Here is a 19,891-nt window from a genome sequence, read left to right on the forward strand (position 1 = left end):
GATGCTGTGCAAGTGCCCAGGCCCAGGCCTTAGGAAACGAGCAGCTTGCACTTCCCGGCTTTTGGGATGCTCCCTTTTGGAAGCTAGCCAGCATGCTGTGAGGAAGCTTAAGCAGCTCCGTGGAAAAGCCACATCTACGTCTTACAGTCACCAGCCCGAGCAGAAGTCCCAGCTGACGGCCAGTATCAAGTCCCAGACATAGGTGCCTTCAGACAATTCCGGCCCCCAGCCTTCATGTGTCCTCTGTCGAGGCCCCAGACATCAAGGAGCAGTCAAGCCCTCTCTGCTGTGCGCTTTCTGAACTCTTGAACCCCAAACCCATTAGCAGAGTAAAATGGTGGTTGTTTCAAGCTACTGATTCTAGGATGGTTTGTTACATGCAATAATAACCAGAACAACACGCAAACACCAAAGCCAATACGGGCCGTGTGGCTATGGAAATGTGCCACCCAGATCTCCTTCAAGAGAAACTGCAGGCTGCACGGACACAGTTCATCGAAAGCCCGACTGCAGTCTCCCTGGATCCAGAACCAGGTTCTTATGAAGGTTCCCTCCATCCTCCCCTCCTGGCCTCGGTGCCAATGTCACACAGCCAATGACAGAGCACAGGGGTAGCAGTGCCGGCCCACTCTTGCCTGGTGCAGAATTCCTCTCACGGGTGACTGTGGCTCAGGGACTCCCATCTGACCTGGACAAAACTTTCTGAAAACTGCGCCAAAGTCGGAAACTCTTCCTACCCAGCCCTCCTTCCTCTGCGCTCTCCTTTCACAGGGGTAGACCTGCACTGTGCCTGAAGGCTCTTCCCGTCTACTCCTGCTCCTTCCTCTCTTTCTCCATAAATCTCTTGTACTCTAATCCCACCTCAACATCTGCTTCTGAAAGAAGTGACTCATCAGGCTATTTTGTGATAGATCCCTCGTCTCTTGATGCAAAAGCACAGAAAAACAATGATACCTTCCCAGAAAATGCTCATTGAATAAACATCAAAGGCAGAATAAAGGGCTATATGGACCCTGGTATAACAAGAGTGAGGTATTCAAGGACTTTTTCCTTTGTGAGAGAGCATCTCCTTTCTTTCTAACTTTTTTTTTTTTTGGTGAGGAAGATTTGCTCTGAGCTAACATCCATGCCAATCTTTCTCTATTTTTGAGTATGTGGGCTGCCAGCACAGCATGGCCACTAACAGAGTGGTGCCGGCCCATGCCCGGGAACTGGGCCCAGGCCACTGAAGCGGAGCATGCTCAACTTAACCACTAGGCCACCGTGGCTGGCACCGAACACCTCCTTTTCCTTTATTTATCTCCACTACATCACTCAATTGACAAGGTCATGCCGAAATCAGCTTTCTGCAATGGACTAGCCACCACCACTCTCAGCGAAGCACCAGTAAGCATCTAATAAACATTTTCACTATTCTATCAACTGATCAAAAATGTTAAATATTATTATATTATTGTACCTAAGACCGAACCCTGAAAACCAAGACTATGCTAATATTAAATTATTACTACTATGAATGAAACCTCCTGCAGTTGTACGCTTGCCTCATATTGATACAACTCACTTTCTTTCTTTCTTTCTTTTTTTTACACAATTCAGTTTTAAACCAGTCTTTCACGGGAAATCAAAAGCAATACAGTCTTGGTAAAATTATAATGAATCTAAGACTTCCTTCGGGCTTACAAAGTCGCAGAAAAGCACCATTCTTCATAAAAATAAACCCAGTGTCCGTAATTAACGTGTTTTCTGATCAAAAATGTGAACTTTTGCACAAACACCAAAAGGCCGTTACAAAAATCCAATTTCCTGAGCAAGTCGAAATGTTCAAATCTAAATGTGTCCCTTCATCCTGAAGTGCAACGCATCTTCCTCAGTAAAGTTAAACACAGCCACAAGGTCAACACGACTGGATGCAGAGGTTTATGCTCCCAAAGGGTAATTAATGGTACTTACTCTTGTTTTATCAAACAGTTCTGAAACTTTGAGAAAAAACCTGGAAAGGAAAAATACTTCATCAGAAGCTACCTCTGAAAGAATTTTCCCTCTCAAATGTTCAGAGATGCCCCCAAACCACATTGCTAATGGACATTCTCGTCTCATTACGAGATCGGATGTTCTTGTTCACTGCAGATGACATTCAGCTCCACAAAAATCTCTCCACCTCCACCCAGGTGACAGATGCTTGAAATCTGCTGTTACGGAAAGTCTTCTCATTTCAAGAGGACAGTCTAAGCCATACATTAAACTTAACAATTTGTCCTGATATTCTTTAGCAATGTGCCACATAAAACTAAATAAAGCCTACACCTTCAACATTATCACAGAAGCACAGAACGGTCACATCCAAAGAGACGAAAGGCTGATTTAAAAGGAAAACACTGCAGCCGGGACAGTTCTTGAAGTTATTTGAATGTTACGTTTTAAACATTTTCAGATAGAGCTGCTTTGTTTTGGAAAACAAATGGATGACCAGTCTCTGTCTCAGAATTCACTTTCACTTTTAACTAAACAGCCTCTCTGTCAAATGCTGGCACCAACTAAAAAATATCCCAACGCCAAACTGTTAAAGGATATTCTGTAAAAACCTGTAATTATAGATGACATTGTAATTGGATCCGGGCAAATACTGTGAAAGCAAAAGCACAATCCGATGAACTTTGCTTTATTGAAAAGAACTTGCTTTGACAGGTTTATGTCAGATAACACGTGGGAAGGTTGACTTGTTTCCTCTAATCAAATTCTTAACAACTAACTCTTCGGGAAGGTAGCCTGTTAATTAGTGTAAGCGATGGTACCTTGCTCTGCAGAAAAACTTGGATCTTCTCTGTCTACTGAGACAGGATAGACTAGAGAAAAGTTCAGGATGTGGTCTGGAGACAGACATGGACCATGAAAATAGTTTTCCCACTTAAAAACGTTTTACAAATATGTTTGAATTATTTTTCAATGAAGAGCTGAGTTTAAACAATATTACGGGAGCAACTAAAATGAACTACAGTTAGACTAAAATCAAAGTGGAAAACTAGCATAAAGTAAACAAAGGACAGCTGTGTAAGCAAACTTCTAGAGAGCTTTTCTACACTGACGTGCCACCACCTTCCCATCCGGCTGCCCCTAGGACGCCCTAACACTCACTCAGCCGGGAAGCTGGAAGAGCCGGCCTCTAGAAAAAGGGCAAACCGATAGCGTCAAATTTGACTTTAAAAGTCAATTTGGGCTCCAATGAAATACACACATATATATTCTACTTCCAAAATAGCCTTTCTTATTTATAATAAGCTTTATCAAACCTAACAACATTTTGACATAAATTCTATCTGCCTCTCTCTCTCTCACACACACAAACACAAATCAGCCCGTTTTCATCAAATCAAACATTGTAAATGTTAAAATTATACGTTAAAGTCCATTTTTATTTCTCAAATTTAAAACATGAGAGAGAAAGGGAGGAGGAAAAATGACGCTGACCCACGTGTCGTAAGAAGCTCCTTATTATCAATGTGTTTGGATAAAAATACTCCAAAATGCCTGCTGGGTCAGAAGCATTGTGTGTGCCCAGGCTGCCAACAAAAGTTTTCTGTTTTATGCATATTTACGGTTTTTAATTAGAATCCTTACTTGCATATATCTGTAGAATCCTGAGTTCCTAAAGCATATAACGAAGAACCAATTCTATTGTAATCATCTGCGGCACCTAGAGAAAAAGTTTTAAGAATTTAATATATTTATTCATTGATTCAAAAATACTTACTGAGCCTGTCAAACAATGTGTATGTGATACGAGACACCCGCAGTCTAGTGAAGGAAATGACAAACACGACTCTAACACAGTATGAGGAACATTATACTAGATGGAGATACAAACTAGTTTGGGAGCAGAGGAAACACGATTCCCCGAGTGAGTCGGGCGAGGCTCTGAAGACACTACAGAATGACCTGGAGCTTGTGGGATGAGCAATCTTTACCGGGCAAAGTGGAGGGGAGAGCATTTTGGGTGAAGGGAAGAGCATGGGTAAAGGCCAGGAAGATTTGACAGAGCAGAGTCTGCTCAGAGAGCCTTCTGGGAGTATGGCCTGCAGGGTCGGAGGGCAGTGCAGGGAGCTGCAGACGGAGAAATAAATTGGAAGCAAGTTGGGGAAGAAAGGGTTTTGTATGCCATGATAAAGACTGCATTTGATGTTGCGGGAACAGGTGTTATTAAACATTCTTACAGCATAGTGGTGGTAAAATCAACCCGATAACGATTTTAGACAACCAATGCTGCTTCCCAGAGTAAAGACTAGAAGTAGAGAGACACAAAGGGAGGGTGAGCAACTAGGAAACTGCTGTGTCAGACACAGAGGGTCAGGATGAAGACCGTGGGAAGGGTGAGAGCAGAGAGAAACCCACAAAGCTGAAAGATACGTAGGAAGTGAAATAGGTAGGATTTACACCCAGTCCCTGAGGGAGGAGGGGAAATGATGGCATGTGGCAAGCTAGATGAATGGTGGCACACTACCCTTGGGTGCTGGGAAGCCAAGTATTCAACTTCAGCACAATACTCTTCCTAGGGCTCGCCCCAGAGGACAAGGCGCTTGTTGCGAAAAGATTATAACGGATGCTTCTATTGGTTTCAGAAAAAGGACTGTGCAGTGCAATGCCTACTGCCTGGGGTCCAATCCCAGCTTCCCGAAAACCAGCACATCACTTAACTTGTCCATGCCTCAATTTCCTCATCTGGAGATGGGAGATAATGATAGTACCCACTTCCTGTAATTATTTGGAGGATTAAATGAGTTAATAAATCTTACTATGGTACCTAGCAAATAGCAAGTACAGTACTATACAAATGTTTGCTATTATTAATTAATAAAATCCAAGACATGCCTACTTTGAATGGAAATTCCCACGTATACTAGCAGTAGTTTTACAGGCTTTCATGTGTTTATTCTCTAATAAAAGAGTAATTCTTAAACTTGTGTTGTACAAAACCGCGTTCAATTGATAAATCTGAAATTTAGTGACTGTTTACTGTACTTATTGTTAGTCAAAACACCTATTTTAACATGTCTTACAAGGAAACTTTGAGTACAAACTTCAGACTGTGGATGGTAACTTTTGTAGGTGGGACTCCTTCCTATTATCTTAACCTCCAAGTTTCATTTAAAAAATAAGTAATACCTAAAAATCACTTAAAGGTTGGTTTATCAAGAGGCAGGAATCAAAAACGAGTTTTGTGTTTACTATCGAATACATTAATATTTTATGCTTAAATTGGCCCTGAAAGTACTTTTTAGAGAAAGAAATTCCAGGATTCTAATAATACCCGGCTCTGAGAACATCACCCTCTTCACATTATTATGTGATCACAGACAATATGCAAACCGCCCTGATGTTATACCTCAGAATTCACAATGATGCTGAAAGGCTTAAGTTTTCATACTCCAGACAAAGTTCATTCATTACAAAGAAGTGGTTTTTACTTTATGATGAGTATTTTGTAAAACAGGTTCACTGTCATCTCTCCTAAAGCACCATTCCGTCTGGGTCAATAAATAGAAATAAGAAGAATCACTAATTTCTTCAGTTTCCTTAACAGATGACTGATTCTCTACCTTTGCAGTTCTTCACATTTCCACAGCCACAATACATCCTCTATGATAAGACTTATTACAATGTACTGTAATTTTTTGCCCTCCTTAAAGGCATAGACTATATTTTCTTCATCTTGAAGTCACCACCGTCTAACACAATGGTTGGCACAAAATAGATATGCCATATGCTAACAGATATTTAGTTTATGAACTAAATAGGTCTGTAAGAAATTAAAAAGTATAGTAGGGGGCCGGCCCAATGGCTGAGTGGTTAAGTTCTCGTGCTCTGCTGCAGGCAGCCCAGTGTTTTGTTGGTTCGAATCCTGGGTGCGGACATGGCACTGCTCATTGAGCCACGCTGAGGCGGCGTCCCACATGCCATAGCTAGAGGGACCCGCAACTAAGAATATACAACGATGTACTGGGGAGCTTTGGGGAGAAAAAGGAAAAAAAAAAAAAATCTTAAAAAAAAAAGTATAGTCCCATTTTAAGTCATCAAACCTAAAATTAAGGGCATTCCTAATTCCTAATAATTACAATCCACACTAGTATGTACCGTTTCATATTTACAAACTTTTTCTTAATAGAGGAGTAAAAGTGTAAGATATTCTATCCTTAATGTCATTTTATAAACAAGGAAACCCACATAAGACTAAACATGTGGTCTAACAGGCTCTAAAGTAAATCCGTAATGAATCTAGGAAGAAATTCAGGTTTCCCACACTTTTACTTTAGAGTTCTTAATTATGGAACAGGCAAGTATAAACCACTACTTCTTAGAAGAAATCTGCAAATCACAAAGCTATAAGAAAACAAAATATAAAAATAATTCTTAACCCTCCTAAAAGAATGACACAAGAACAGAAGCTACCAAGCCAGAGACTTCTGCATTTCCTCCTTTCTACTCTGACACGTAACAATCCTCAAAAATGGAGGCTCACACTTTCAGGTCCCTACTGAGTGAGTGTCTGTATCAGAGGTTCTCAAACCTTCTAGTCTAAGGGCTCCGTTACACTCTTCAAAACTACTGAGGACCCTGAAGAGCTTTCATTTATGTCGGTTATATTTATCAAATGTACTGTATTTCTTTTTAAAAGTAAAACAAAATTTTAAAATATTTACTAATTCATTTAAAATAACAATATCAAAACCATTATGTTAACATAAATAATATTTCACATTTACAATAGCTTTAAATTTAAATTTCAAATTTAAATTAGTGAGCAGCGTGACTGGTACATTCTTGCAAATCTCTTTTGTGTCCGGCTTAACAGAAGACAGCTGGATTCTCTTATCTGCTTCTGCATTCAACCTACTGCGATATATTCTTTTTGTTTAAGTATGTAGAGAAAATCCAGCCTCAAACAGACGTGTAACTGACTGGGAAGACATATTTTACTACTATTTTCAGATAATTGAGGATATTCTTCTTTGATACCACATCAAAACTCAACAAGTAGTAGTTTAAGAGTTAGCAATGTGGAATCTAAAAGCCTATCAACGAACTTTTTGTACTCTGTTACATTAAACCCCAGTTGGATAAGTGATATCTATCCCAAGAATTCAAAGTTGGTTTAACATCTGAAAGTCAATCAATGCAATTAACCACACTTATAGACTGAAAAAGAAAAACCATATGATTATCTCAATAGTTGCAAAAAGTACATCTGACAAAATCCAACACTCATTCCTGACTTAAAAAAAGAAAAAACCCTCTCAGAAAACTAGGAGTTTAAGAGAACTTTCTCAACCTGATAAAACGCATCTAGGAAAAACCTACACATGACAACATAATTAATGGTTTGAAGCTGCATGCTTTCCCCACAAGATAAGTAATGAGGCAAAAACGCCTGCCCCCACCACTTCCATCAGCACTGGAGTGGACGGTATAGCTATAGTACATCGGGGCAAGGAAAAGAGAGAAACGGCATCCAAATTGAAAAGGAAGAAGCATAACTGTTTTTATTAGCAGATGATCATCTATGTAGAAAATCCTAAGGAATCCACAAAATAGTTACTAGAACTAATAGTCTACTATTAGTAGTAGAATAGTACTACTATTAGTATGGTTTAGTATGGTTTGCAAGATAGAAGATCAATATTGAAAATACGTCGTATTTCTATATATTAGTAAAGAAGAACTGGAAACAAATTTAAAAACCACATCATTTACAATAGCATCAAAAAATAATTAGGGATCGATCTAACTAAAGATGTATAACATCGGTACATTGGAAACTATAAAACATTGCTGAGAGAATTTAAAGAAAACCTAACTAAATGGACAGATATATACCATATTCTTGAGTCAGAAGAATCAGTACTGTTAAGATGTCAATTTTCTCCAAACTGATCTACAGATTCTATACAGTTCCAATCAAAAGAACGACAAATTCTTGCGTCATTCTTTGAGGAGGCATTTTTGTAGAAAGTGACAAGCTGATTCTAAAATCCGTATGAAAATGTAAAGAACCTAGGGGGATCAAAACAACTTTGAAAGAACAAAGTTGGAGGACTTACACAGAAAAGATGTTCACATCATTAGTCATTAGGGAAATGCAAATTAAAACCACATTGAGACACCACTACTAACATATTAGAATGGCTAAAATGAAAGAGACTGACCATCCCTGCTGGCAATGATGTGAAACAATTGGAACTCTCACACACAGCATGTAAAATGGTACAATCATTTTGGAAAAAAGTTTGGCAATTTTTTAAAAAGCTGAATGAACATACACTTCCCACATGACCCAGCCATTCTACTTCTAGGTAATACCCAAGAGAAATGAAAGCATATGTCTATACAAAGACTTATATACAGATGGTTCATGTCAGTTTTATTCATAATGGCCAAAAGCTAGCAACAACCCAAATGTCCAGCAATAGCTGAATGGTTAGAACTGTGGTATAGCCATATAATGGCATATCACTCAGAAATAAAAAGGAATGAACTACAGATGCATATGACAGCACGGATGAATCTCAAAATAATTTTGTTGAGTTTCAAAGCCAGACACTAAAGAGTACATACTGTCTTATTCTATGTACACAAAATTCTAGAAAATGCAAACTAATCTATATGAGATAGAAAGCAGATCAATGGTAGCTTGAAGATGGATGGGAAGCAAGGACTTCAAAGGGCCACAAGGAAACTCGCTGGTGATGGGTATTTCATTATCTTGATTGTGGCAATGATTTCAAACAAGTCAAAACTTATCAAACTGTATATGCTGAATAGTGCAGTTTATGATATCTATTATATCTCAATAAAGCTGTTCAAAAAACCCCATTGGTCTATCTTGCACTTTGAATGGATCTTTTACATACATGATTTTGTAACTTCATGCACTTGATCATTCAGAAAATACTAATTCAATGAATTATGCAAATCTTCCAAATGTTGACACACTTCAGTATATAATATCAAAAATTCACATTCACTAATATTATTATCAATCTCCTTAGATAAGTCTTTCATTATTGGGAAGCTCATGGTGATGGATACAAGTTTTCCAAAATTCTAATTATTGCTGGAAAGCTTGACTTTTATCATTGTTAACACATACTGTCAGTTGTTTCCCTTGAAGTGACAGGCTCATTTGGTTAATTTCTGAGAAAATGTCTACCAAATAGTTAAGTCTGAATAATACATACCACAATTTGTCTGTCAGTCATTCTTTCAAGTAAAAATGGTGTTCTCTGAAAAAAAGTAGCTAGTTCAGCTGCAACTCAATCACTAAAAGGCTTTTCTAGAGTCTACCACACTTCAGTATGCAAGTGCTTTATGCATACCTCCCATTTCATCACCCAGAATGTAAAACAGCGTGTACTCAAGGGAGGAGATTAATTATAATTAAAAAGTTCTAGTGCTTCATCAAGTAAATTCTTAATTGAAATGATTACTTAATTGCAAATGCATGGTGAGAAAGAATACAGTGACCATAAGTAGTTTGGTGCCACTGCCTTGATCTGTGCTAAGGCACCAGCAATTTTATCCACCATGGCTTCTGCATCATCATTGTAAAAGTCAATATGTTGAAAAAAGCCAAAAAGCATCGGAAGAGTATAATGAAAATACTTTTGACCTCACAGACTTGCTAAAAGGGTCTTGGGGTCAAAGTTCCATAGACCACAGTTAAAGAACCACTGCTCGTTATCAGGACTTAAACTATAAGTAACATAACTCTACAATTATACCATTAAAAAGTGTAAGCTTTAGCCATAGAGAAAAAACCTTACTTTTGTGGGATCTTGTCATCCTATCAGATTTAGCAGATGCATCCTTAACTCGGTTATGATATTCTAAAAGGAATGTTCGTTCATGCTCAAAGAAATCATCTACATCCTATAAGATCAAAAGAAAACATAAACTTTTTTCACTTATTTGCTTTAGTATAATACGCAAATCAGTTTATCATTCTAATCATAAAAGGTCATCAATAAAACAGCACAGCTATCCTCTAATAATCAGGTGTTAGAGTGATTTCATCAACAAGTTCAGACTTTAACAGACATGCGTTTCCATCTCTCAAGGAAGAAATCTGTGGTTTGTGTCCGCAGGCTGAGCTCCCCACGTGGTTCATGTTCACATGCTGTACTCTGAAACATGCTCCTGAGCTCTGCCTCTCCAATCCGGCCTCCCCAACAAATAACTATGCCAGCGGGAGTGACCGATGGCTTCCGAGAAAAAAGAAAGAAACTCTGCTAGACAAGCGAAAATCTCTCTCTCTTGGTCTCATGTATTCTATGGGCCGTGGCTGAAGGCTGCCGGGCCTTCTCAATAGGGCCCTCTTTGCTTTGAGGAACCTGGCCAAACTAACTATCCGGGAGCAGTTATGGCGTTAACTAGCATCTTCAACCTTTTTTGGGAACAAAGCTAAATATACATTAAAAATAAAAATTGTTAACAGTAGTCCCCCCTCTTTGACAATAGCAATCATTTAATGAAAAAGCATCAGTTGACATGATATAATTCAAGACACATCAACAGAATGCAAGAAGATAAAGTATGGATAAAATGTGACTTAAAATCTGTAGTTCATGTGTACCAGTTTTCTTAACTGTAAAAACGGGGATAAAACTATCTAACTTGCAGGGTTGTAGCGAAGATGAAATAAGAAAATGTGAGCTACTAAGCAACACACTGTAAATCTTCAAAAAATGTTAGTTATTACTAACATAAAATTAAATTAAAATCTTAATAATATAGTGGTTTACATTTAATGCTAAGAGAAATGTTCAAAATTAATGCCTAGCAGCATCAAAATGGAAGTAAGCTGAGTCCTTATTAGGAAGCAGCTAATTTTTTTTTTTTTTGAGGAAGATTAGCCCTGAGCTAACTGCTGCCAATCTTCCTCTTTTTGTTGAGGAAGACTGGCCCTGAGCTAACATCAGTGCCCATCTTCCTCTACTTTATGTGTGGGACGCCTACCACAGCATGGCTTGCCAAGTGGTGCCATGTCTGCACCCGGGATCCAAACTGACGAACCCCAGGCCGCTGAAGCGGAACGTGTGCACTTAACCGCTGTGCCACCAGGCTGGCCCCACTAATTTTTAATTATTAATAAACAGCACATGCATCGTCAACACATCACTTGACCTATCTCTGAAAAATCAAAGTAGAAATCAGATAAATAGTACTTCACACCTAAGTTTTATTGTAGATGTATCTATAAAAACAGGCAATGGTGATAAAGCATCACTATTTCTCTTTTTTAGTATTTGCTTGATAACGTAATATAAACATTTTTCTCATATTTTAATGGTAAAAGTTTTCAGATAAATCAATTCTTGTACCATTTTTAGAACATCACTAAGAAAATTTAGGTCTCATTTAGGTAAATAAATAACTCTGTAAGTGTTATGACACATATTACCTCGTTTAATCTTTCCAATAATCCTGTGAGGTAGGTAATATTATTAACCACATTTAGAAAATGGGAAACCGAGATTCAGAGGAAGAGATAACCTCAGCTGAGCTCTTCGAACTCCAAATGGGAACCCAGGTTTCCCCCAACATTTGTAAGGCCAAGGCCAAGCGTACAAATGGAGGCCGCCCCTCTTCTTGCCCCACCCTGTAGTTCTCTAAGGCACAGAGAGACCTCGTGTGCATGTGGCTGGACATTCCATCCTGCACAATGATTTTCTCCCTGTTCCTTCCCTCTACCCAGCTGCCCCATGGTCACCCCTCGATCACCCATCGAGTGCATATACCAGTGGCACAGTCCACCCACTGCAGGATGAGCTCAGAGAAGCCCAGGCAGGACCTGGAACAAAGCCTGGGAACTGGGCAGGGAAACAGGAGGTTCCAGAGACCTGGAGCACGGTCCGGCTTGGAGGGAAGGGGCGTGGGGGCTCCAGGTGGGCAATCCCCTTGGACCTGAGACCTCTCAGCCGTTGAAGAAAGGTACTCTCCAAAGAGTGGAACCCAGGGCGCGGGGCTCAGCTTCCCAGGCCTAAGGATCCTCCTGTGTGAACTTCTCTTTTACTCCAATATAACCTGCGCATCTGAAACCTCAATCTGTCTCCCTCTTAAAAGAAGTAAATTCTCAAACCAATACCTCTTGGTCAAATAAAGTCTTACCTTTACTCCTGAAACAATTACTCCATCTGCTGATTTAACCATGTTTTTAAAGAAATCTTCAAGTTTCTCTTTTTTATTTTTCCCTCGCACACTCAACTGAAAGGAAGGTAAATTGAAGTTAGCATTTTTTTTATATTACAAACGGAAAGCAGTGCTTCCTCTATTCTCTGACAGCAAAATGGCAATTTCCAAAGGATCCCAGTTTTCAAGCTTAATAAAGTGGCAGTTTCATCATGTGTACCTGTGATTTTCAAACTTTAGGACATTAAAAAGGAGTGTGGCCTCACTCTCAAAGATTCAAATTCAGCTGACCTACAAGAAGGTCTAGATATCTCAAATTTGACAAGGATATTTGATAATTCTATTGCAAAAAGCTCTCTCACTATACTTTGTCAAACACTACTAAATAATATAAAGACAACTAAAAAGTTAATTAAGAAGTTCCTTTAAATATGTGAAATTTACTGGAGTAAAATATACCACCATATGATTCCGTAAAAGCTCTGAAAATATTTTCTGCAAATTCTCCATTCTGAACTCATCCAAATATCATCTCTTGTCCTGTTTTTGGGGTCAGCAGTTTATAGTACAGGTATATAAAAAATGACTTTGCATAGCATGAATGGTTATTTAAATGCAAAACAAAGAAGCAGCTAACGCTTGACTCTTACCACTTGCTGCATCAGGACGCCCCAGATAGGAACATCCCATCTAATTTCCTTACCCATGGCCATGGCTTCAATGCTCACCTTTATGTAACTGACACAAGTCTTGATCGTTACCCCTAAGCTCTTTCCTGAAACTTAGATCCTATGTCCAATTGCCTAAATCATATCCTTGTTGCATGGAGATTCTGCTAACCTTGCATTAGATGTGCCTAAAACAGTACTCATAATCTAATCTCCAAATTTTTCCTCTTTCTGGTTCCCTATATTCATGACCCCTCCATCCACCAAGCAGTCTCTTGGACTCCCATGTGTTCCCTAAAACCTCATGAATATCTTGAAATAATCTACAACTTCCTCCTTTCTCTCAAAGCTCAAATTCTACCAGCAAATGTCTAAATCTGTCCCTTTCCATTCCCACTGTCCTAGTAAAAGTCCTCACCACCTCTAGACTACTACATTGGACTACTAGTTAACATCCCCCAACTCCTCAATTCAATCCATTCTGCTGCTTGGGACAACATTCCAAAACCAAATTTTGAACATCTCCTCCTTACTAACTTTACAGAGCTTCACGACGTTCAGAGAATGAAGGCCAGTCTCCTTAGCATGGCATTTGAGACTTTCAACAATCTGGTTCAACTTACCTTTCTAGCAACCACTCTACCCCACACGTCTTATGTTTCAAATAGTTTTCAAAAGGAGCTTGGAACTCAGGTTCTCTGTACCCGAAATAGTATCCCCTCTCTCACCAAAAATTCTATTCAGACTTAATTAAACATCCAAATTAAAGGGCATCTCTTCATGAAATCCTTCTAAACTCCCAGCTGGAATTCACTGCTGTATCTTTAGACCTCCCAATGCACTGTTTTCTTTTTTTAATTGTATTTTTATTAATTAATTCATTAATTCACTCATTAACAAAACATTAATGAGTGTCTAAATGCACTGTAAATATAAAGATTAAGAGATGGCCCCTACTCTTAAAGTAACTTATGGTACAGCGGAGGATACAGAGAAGTAAGCATACGATTAAATATAGTATGAGGGGTGTAATGTCAGCGGGATTCACAGGGCACTAGGCCAGCACACAAGGAATTTAATACAGACTTAGAGGATGAGAAAGATTAGGTTGGAGGATGAATAACTAGTTAGGGGTTGCTTCAATAACCCAGCCAAGAACTATGAAAGTCAGAGCTAACCTTTAGGCCTGGCAATGGAAGGAAGCGGACACATTCCTAATATAGCAAGGGAGCAAAACAAAGAGGATTTGGTGACTCCTCAAAGGAACAGGGAATAGCAGGAGTCATGGGTAATTTTCAGGTTTTAAGGCCTTGGGAAGTGGTGGTACCTTCTTTGAGACAGAGAATAGAAAAGGAGGTATTGGTTTAAAGGGGAGTTCAGGTGAGGGTAAAATACCCAGAGGACACATAAATGGAGCTTTTCAGGAGACCGTTCAACAAATACGGATGGGACTCAAGAGTAATCCAGATTTGTAAATTAAGAGCATATTAGAATATGTGAAGCCATAGGAGTAGATGAGATCACTTAGGGAGAATTTATAGAATTAGAAGTCTAAAGGAACTTCTAGACTTCTGGAGGACCCCAGGAGGAACCCTGGAAGGATCAGATTTAAAAGAATGGAGATATGGAGGGAAAAGCCCATGAAGGAGACTGGAAAGGAGCCACAGGGTTAAGAGGAAAACTCAGAAGAGATCCCAAAGGTCCAGAAGCACATGGGATCCAGCACAGCTAGAAAGATATCTTAGTCAAAATGGAAAGGCACGATGTACCATCAATAGAATAAAGGCTAAAAACCACATGATCATCTCAATAGATGTCCTTTTTCATGATAAAAACATTTTTTCTCATGGCAAAAACACTCAACAAACTAGAATAGAAGGGAACTTCTTCAACCTGATAAACAGCGTCTATGAAAAACACACAGCCAACATCATACTAAATAAAGAGTGAAATAGCAAATGCTTCCTTCCTAAGATTAGGGACAAAACAAGGATGTCTGCTCTCGTCTATTTCTTTCTTTCTTTTTTTTTTTTTTAAAGACTTTATTTTTTTCGTTTTCTCCCCAAAGCCCCCCAATACATAGTTGTGTATTTTTAGTTGTGGGCCCTTCTAGTTGTGGCATGTGGGATGCTGCCTCAGCATGGCTTGATGAGCAGTACTATGTCCGCACCCAGGAATCGAAATGGCAAAACCCTGGGCCGCAGCAGCAGAGCGCACGAACTTAACCGGACCCTGCTCTCATCTATTTCTATGAAACACTGTACTGGAGGTTCTAGCCAGGGCAGTTAGGTGAGAAAAAGAAATAGAAGGCATCCAGATTGGAAAAGAAGAAGTAAAAACAAACAAAGGAAGGCAATAAACAACTGTGGCTACCAAAGTGGATGGAGGTTGTGGAGGATACAGGAAGTCACAGATTTGATTTCTGATCGGCTTCCACTTCCCTGTGAATAGGGTCACTATCTGATCAAGGGGAACTGCTGCAAGCTGAAATCAGCTTTCATGGAAAATGGGAGAGAGCTGTCTAAAGTTATAACCTTGTTATAAATGATGGAGCCGGGACTCTGGGCTAGTTGAGGACAAAGACAAAAGGCTGCTGACAGGGTCAAAGCGCAGGAGAGGTCAAGGGTCTAGATGTACCAGTGAGTCAAAGAACAACTCTAATGGGAATAGGGAAAAAGAGGGCTGTGTGGATGGAAGGCTTCTTTTGTGGTCTATAATAATAGGATTCAAGAACTCAGAGGTAAAGCAGGTCAGGGTGACGGCAAGGACCTGGGTGTGGCCACTGATGAGGAAGGAAGAATGAATGGAGGCTAGGGTGTTACATAGGTTAAATATTTAATCTACTGTTCAGTAAACTATGACTATACCTACTGGAAACGGAGAAGGTGCACAGCTACATAAGTAATGCAATACTAGAGGCAATCAGTCCCCATAGGAGTGGCCATTTCTCACACCACCAAAGCTGGAAGAGGCTTTCCTAGACCTCCCATATGCCCCATGGCCCTTTTCGACCTCAAACACCCTGGCCCTACTTCAACAGCTCATCGATCCCAGGACTCTGAAACAGGTAACACAACAGCACATACAAGTTTCTTTTCCAGCACCACTGAACTGAGAAAGGATCTGAGAAAACAGTTTTACAAACAAGAGTGAGAAAAACCTTTTAGTTTTGAGCCTTTAATCTTCTACAACCTGTTAAGGTACTTGCTGTTAATTCAAGAATATTTGCAAAACACTTTGCAGTCCATCTTTTTAGGCTTTCTCCAAAACACCATTTGCTGATATTAAAAGCGTTATTATAATGCAGCAGCATCATTCTCTCTATTAAGCATATTATTAGTTTGTGAGGAAGAAAAGTAAATCTACCTTGGTGGGAGAAAACTTGTGAAATCCAAGATTTCTGAAAGCAATTTATAAAGCTGATCTAAATATTTAGCAATCTTTCACGGACTACTTTAACAAATACTTATTTTGTATCTTAACTGCCAGGCACTATCCTCAAATAGCGAAGATACAGTGGTGAAAAATTAAAGTCTGACTCTCAGAGAGCTTACATTTTAGTAGAGGGAACTAGATAATGAACATACAAACCAATTTTAAAAATACAGAGATAATTTCAGATAGTACTAAGGGCTGTGGCAACACGACTTGGAGCGTGAGCTACTCCAGCTGAACGGCCTCAATGCACCAAGATCACTGCGCCTCACTTTATGCCTGCGCTGCTCTCCCAAATTACTAAGGCTTTAGCCCAGCCCATAAACAAGGCCCAGCAAAAACAAACTTAAAGGTACAAAGCAATGACAGCATTCTTTCATGTGTTTTTTCTCAACCTTACTCATGAATCATTTTTAGCTTCTTATAATTCATGATATAGCCAGCATTCTTTACAATTTCTAGTTATAAATGACCACATGCCAGTATCACATACCATATTTACATTTCTGAAAGTACCTATTCTTAAAATGGTATATTTCTGTGATCTTGAGTTACTGCATATACCCTTTAAAAATTTTTCATTTTCTCTACTGTTAAGACTTACGACATTATTTTTATCCTATCTACTAAAACCAAAGCAGAAAAGGCAAATTTCTATACACAAAATTCCTTGACCTTGATGCTAACGTGTAAGCAAGCAAGCACTATGTTACATTTGTTTTCTGCTAAAATTATGAGTTAATTTTGTCATCCAAATATAGGTTCCAAAATGTGTATCACCCATCCACTAAAAGCAGTTTTTTTTGCCAGCACCACCAATGAAGAAATCTTTAACGCTCCACCACCTCAATCTCTCTTTTTGCACAATAAGGGGGTTTTCAGGCAGGGGGGAGGGAGGAAACTTAGGAGTGATCAGCACTGAAGAGGTGAGATAAACACATCAAGAGTCAACGATTAACCCAAAAGTTATATGGAATTCTTTAGCTCAGGCACCTCCCTGGAACTCCCCATAAGGGTTCAGAAGACTCCAAACTCAAATTTAGGAAACATTAACCAATTTGACAACCCTATTTCTTATGAAGTTCACAATTCAGCATGAAAATCAATGTCCCACGTTGCAACATGATTTACCGTCACTTCTTTAATTAGCCTACTCAAGTTCTATGGAAATACTGCATTACGGCTGAAAAAGTGTCATTTTAAACTGCCTTGAAAAATAAGAACATTATAAAAAGGTCTTAAGCCTTTTCTAACTAGTCACTGCCTTTTCCAATGACTCTATAAATAAACCTTGATCACTGCTTTAATCAATACTCACATCTTGATTATATTCCAAGAAGACATGGAAATTTAAATCTTTTCTCAAAATAGGATGTGCTGCCACACGACACAGGAACACTTCATGCATTGCAACAGTCTTCTTGAATATTGCCAAATATTCACTAGAAACAATAAACAAAATTAAAGGTAAAACACTGTATCAACTGGAAAATCATCTGCAACAATTTCTTCAGCAAATACTCTTTGAATTACTCCAAATGCAAAATTAGAGGTACAAAGATATAATCCATGTAAACAAAGGTTTTAGTTGAACTGTTAATGAAATATATAAAACCCAGCTCTGAAAAGACCTCATGCTAGTTAATAGTATTTATATTTAAATGTTAATATTTTCAGGTTTTATAAACCTTTCCTCTGATGCAAACCGATGTTAAAGGTAACTGTAAGGGCATTTGTTTTCAGCTCCAGAGAAAGGATACTACAAATTGTTGACACAATCTTAATGATTCACTCTCTAGATAATTACTGCTTTTAAACACCTTAGTACAAAAACTATCAAAACCCAAACCTCAGTAAGCTTATTTTAAACATTAATAACTATTTTCATTTAATGACCCAAACACACAAGAAATAAACATACCACAGAGAGACTGAGTTTTGCCATTACATTGAAGAATTGTGTTTAAAATATTTTAATGTTATCAGTGAATCACAGCGATCATATAGTAACACACATCAGTTTGGAAAAAAAATAAAACGCTCAAGGAAAAGGCCCAATATTTTTGCTTCAACTACGTGCAAGGAGGATAAGTTTTACATACCAGCAAACCAGCAGGACCAATGGTGGGAGAAGTTTGATCTCCGTGAGGGTAGTCACTCAGTGAAGACAAAAAAGAAGGATGCAGAGGATGGAGGTAGCAGTAGAATAAACCCAAGGTTCTCTGTTATCCAACCCCTAACCAGACCACAAGAGAGTCATGATCAGGGCCACTGGAAAACCACAGATTCTTCAATATTAATGTGCTCTGCTAATTTCCAGTTTTCAGTCTTATAAACTGTAAGTATCTATCTGTCAGCTATTACACTACTGCTCGCACCCAGCATTGACAGAATTCTTAAAATATCTGTCAGTTTACACTTTGACAAAGAAGATCTACTTTGCTAATTTATCTTGTCAGGAGAGTTTAGCATTCTGAAGAGGAGTCTAGTAGCAGTGTGAATATATGCTTGATAACTGAAATTGAGTGGAAGAGGAGAAAAGGAAATGCATGAAGGGGAGAAATGACCAGAAAGAGTGATGGAAGTGATGATAAAGCAAGGAAAAGTCTTTCCTTGCCCAATTCTCAACATACAGAGAAACAATATAGAGCAAATCCAAAATTACTTCACATGTTTAATAAAAGGGGAAAGATTCTATATGTTCAGCAAATACACTAAAAATGAAACAGAAATTAACTCAATTTTTTTCAAGGATTTAATACATTTCCAGTATATATGAAACTAATAATCATTTAATGAAAAACATTTTAAAACTATTCTCTTTGTTCCTATTCTTTTCCCTTCAGCCAGAAGCCACAGGCAGAGAAAAGCGGAGGGGGAAATTACAGACACATACACCCCACACACATTTTTTTTTTTTAAAGAAAAGAGAATATATGTAAAGAGTTGCTCAGCGCATACTTCTCTGAGAAATTGAAGTTTTGGTCGTATGCACGTCGAAAGAAGAGAACTAGGTTGGTAACGACTAAGGCCTTGCAAATAAAAAACAAATAATTTATATTCTGCTTTAAAAAGTCATTTCCTTTTCCACTATTTTTTATAAACTTCTGGATCCTTCATTTTCAATTTTCAGTCTATCTAAAACATTAATTTAAAGAATTTTACAATGCAGACAATTATTCCATAATTTTCCTGTAGGCTCTGATCATGATCATTAACACTGATTGTGTGGCTTAAACCTGCATCTTTCAGAAAGGGTCACTATGGTGAAATGATTAAAAGAATGGGATATCAGAGAGCACAAAAAAAGGCATTGAAAGAAGCACTATTAACAATAACAACAAAAATCACATACGCTTCCAGTTCCTGTTTCATCTTTGTGAATTCTTCCTTCGTCATGGACCCTTCTCCTTCTCCAAGCTTCTGTAGTTTTTCCCTTGAAGCATCAAAATCAGGTCTTGGTGGTGCTGGTGGGATCTATAACAGAAGCAAATCACTAATGTTAAAGACCGTTTAATTTCTTGCTGCAGTTGTACTGCTGCCACCAGCAAAGACTGTCTCTGTGAGAGCTAAACATATCCCACATGAACTACGCACCATGAACATCC

General features: G+C 38.6%; 1 protein-coding gene across 2 annotated transcripts in view; it reads right to left on the reverse strand.

The window, feature by feature from the left end:
• Positions 1-19,891, reverse strand: part of SNX6 (sorting nexin 6) — a 48,946-nt gene that overhangs the window by 13,235 nt on the left and 15,820 nt on the right. For both annotated transcript variants that reach the window (XM_044765480.2, XM_070504236.1), the window contains exons 5-10: positions 19,639-19,760; positions 17,602-17,725; positions 12,160-12,255; positions 9,816-9,921; positions 3,619-3,694; positions 1,954-1,993 (exon numbers count right to left, since the gene is read on the reverse strand). In XM_044765480.2, the coding sequence (XP_044621415.1) occupies positions 1,954-1,993; positions 3,619-3,694; positions 9,816-9,921; positions 12,160-12,255; positions 17,602-17,725; positions 19,639-19,760 (564 nt within the window). The remainder of the gene's footprint in view (positions 1-1,953; positions 1,994-3,618; positions 3,695-9,815; positions 9,922-12,159; positions 12,256-17,601; positions 17,726-19,638; positions 19,761-19,891) is intronic.

The sequence above is a fragment of the Equus asinus genome, chromosome 2 (genome assembly GCF_041296235.1).
Source record: "Equus asinus isolate D_3611 breed Donkey chromosome 2, EquAss-T2T_v2, whole genome shotgun sequence".
NCBI lineage: Eukaryota > Metazoa > Chordata > Mammalia > Perissodactyla > Equidae > Equus > Equus asinus.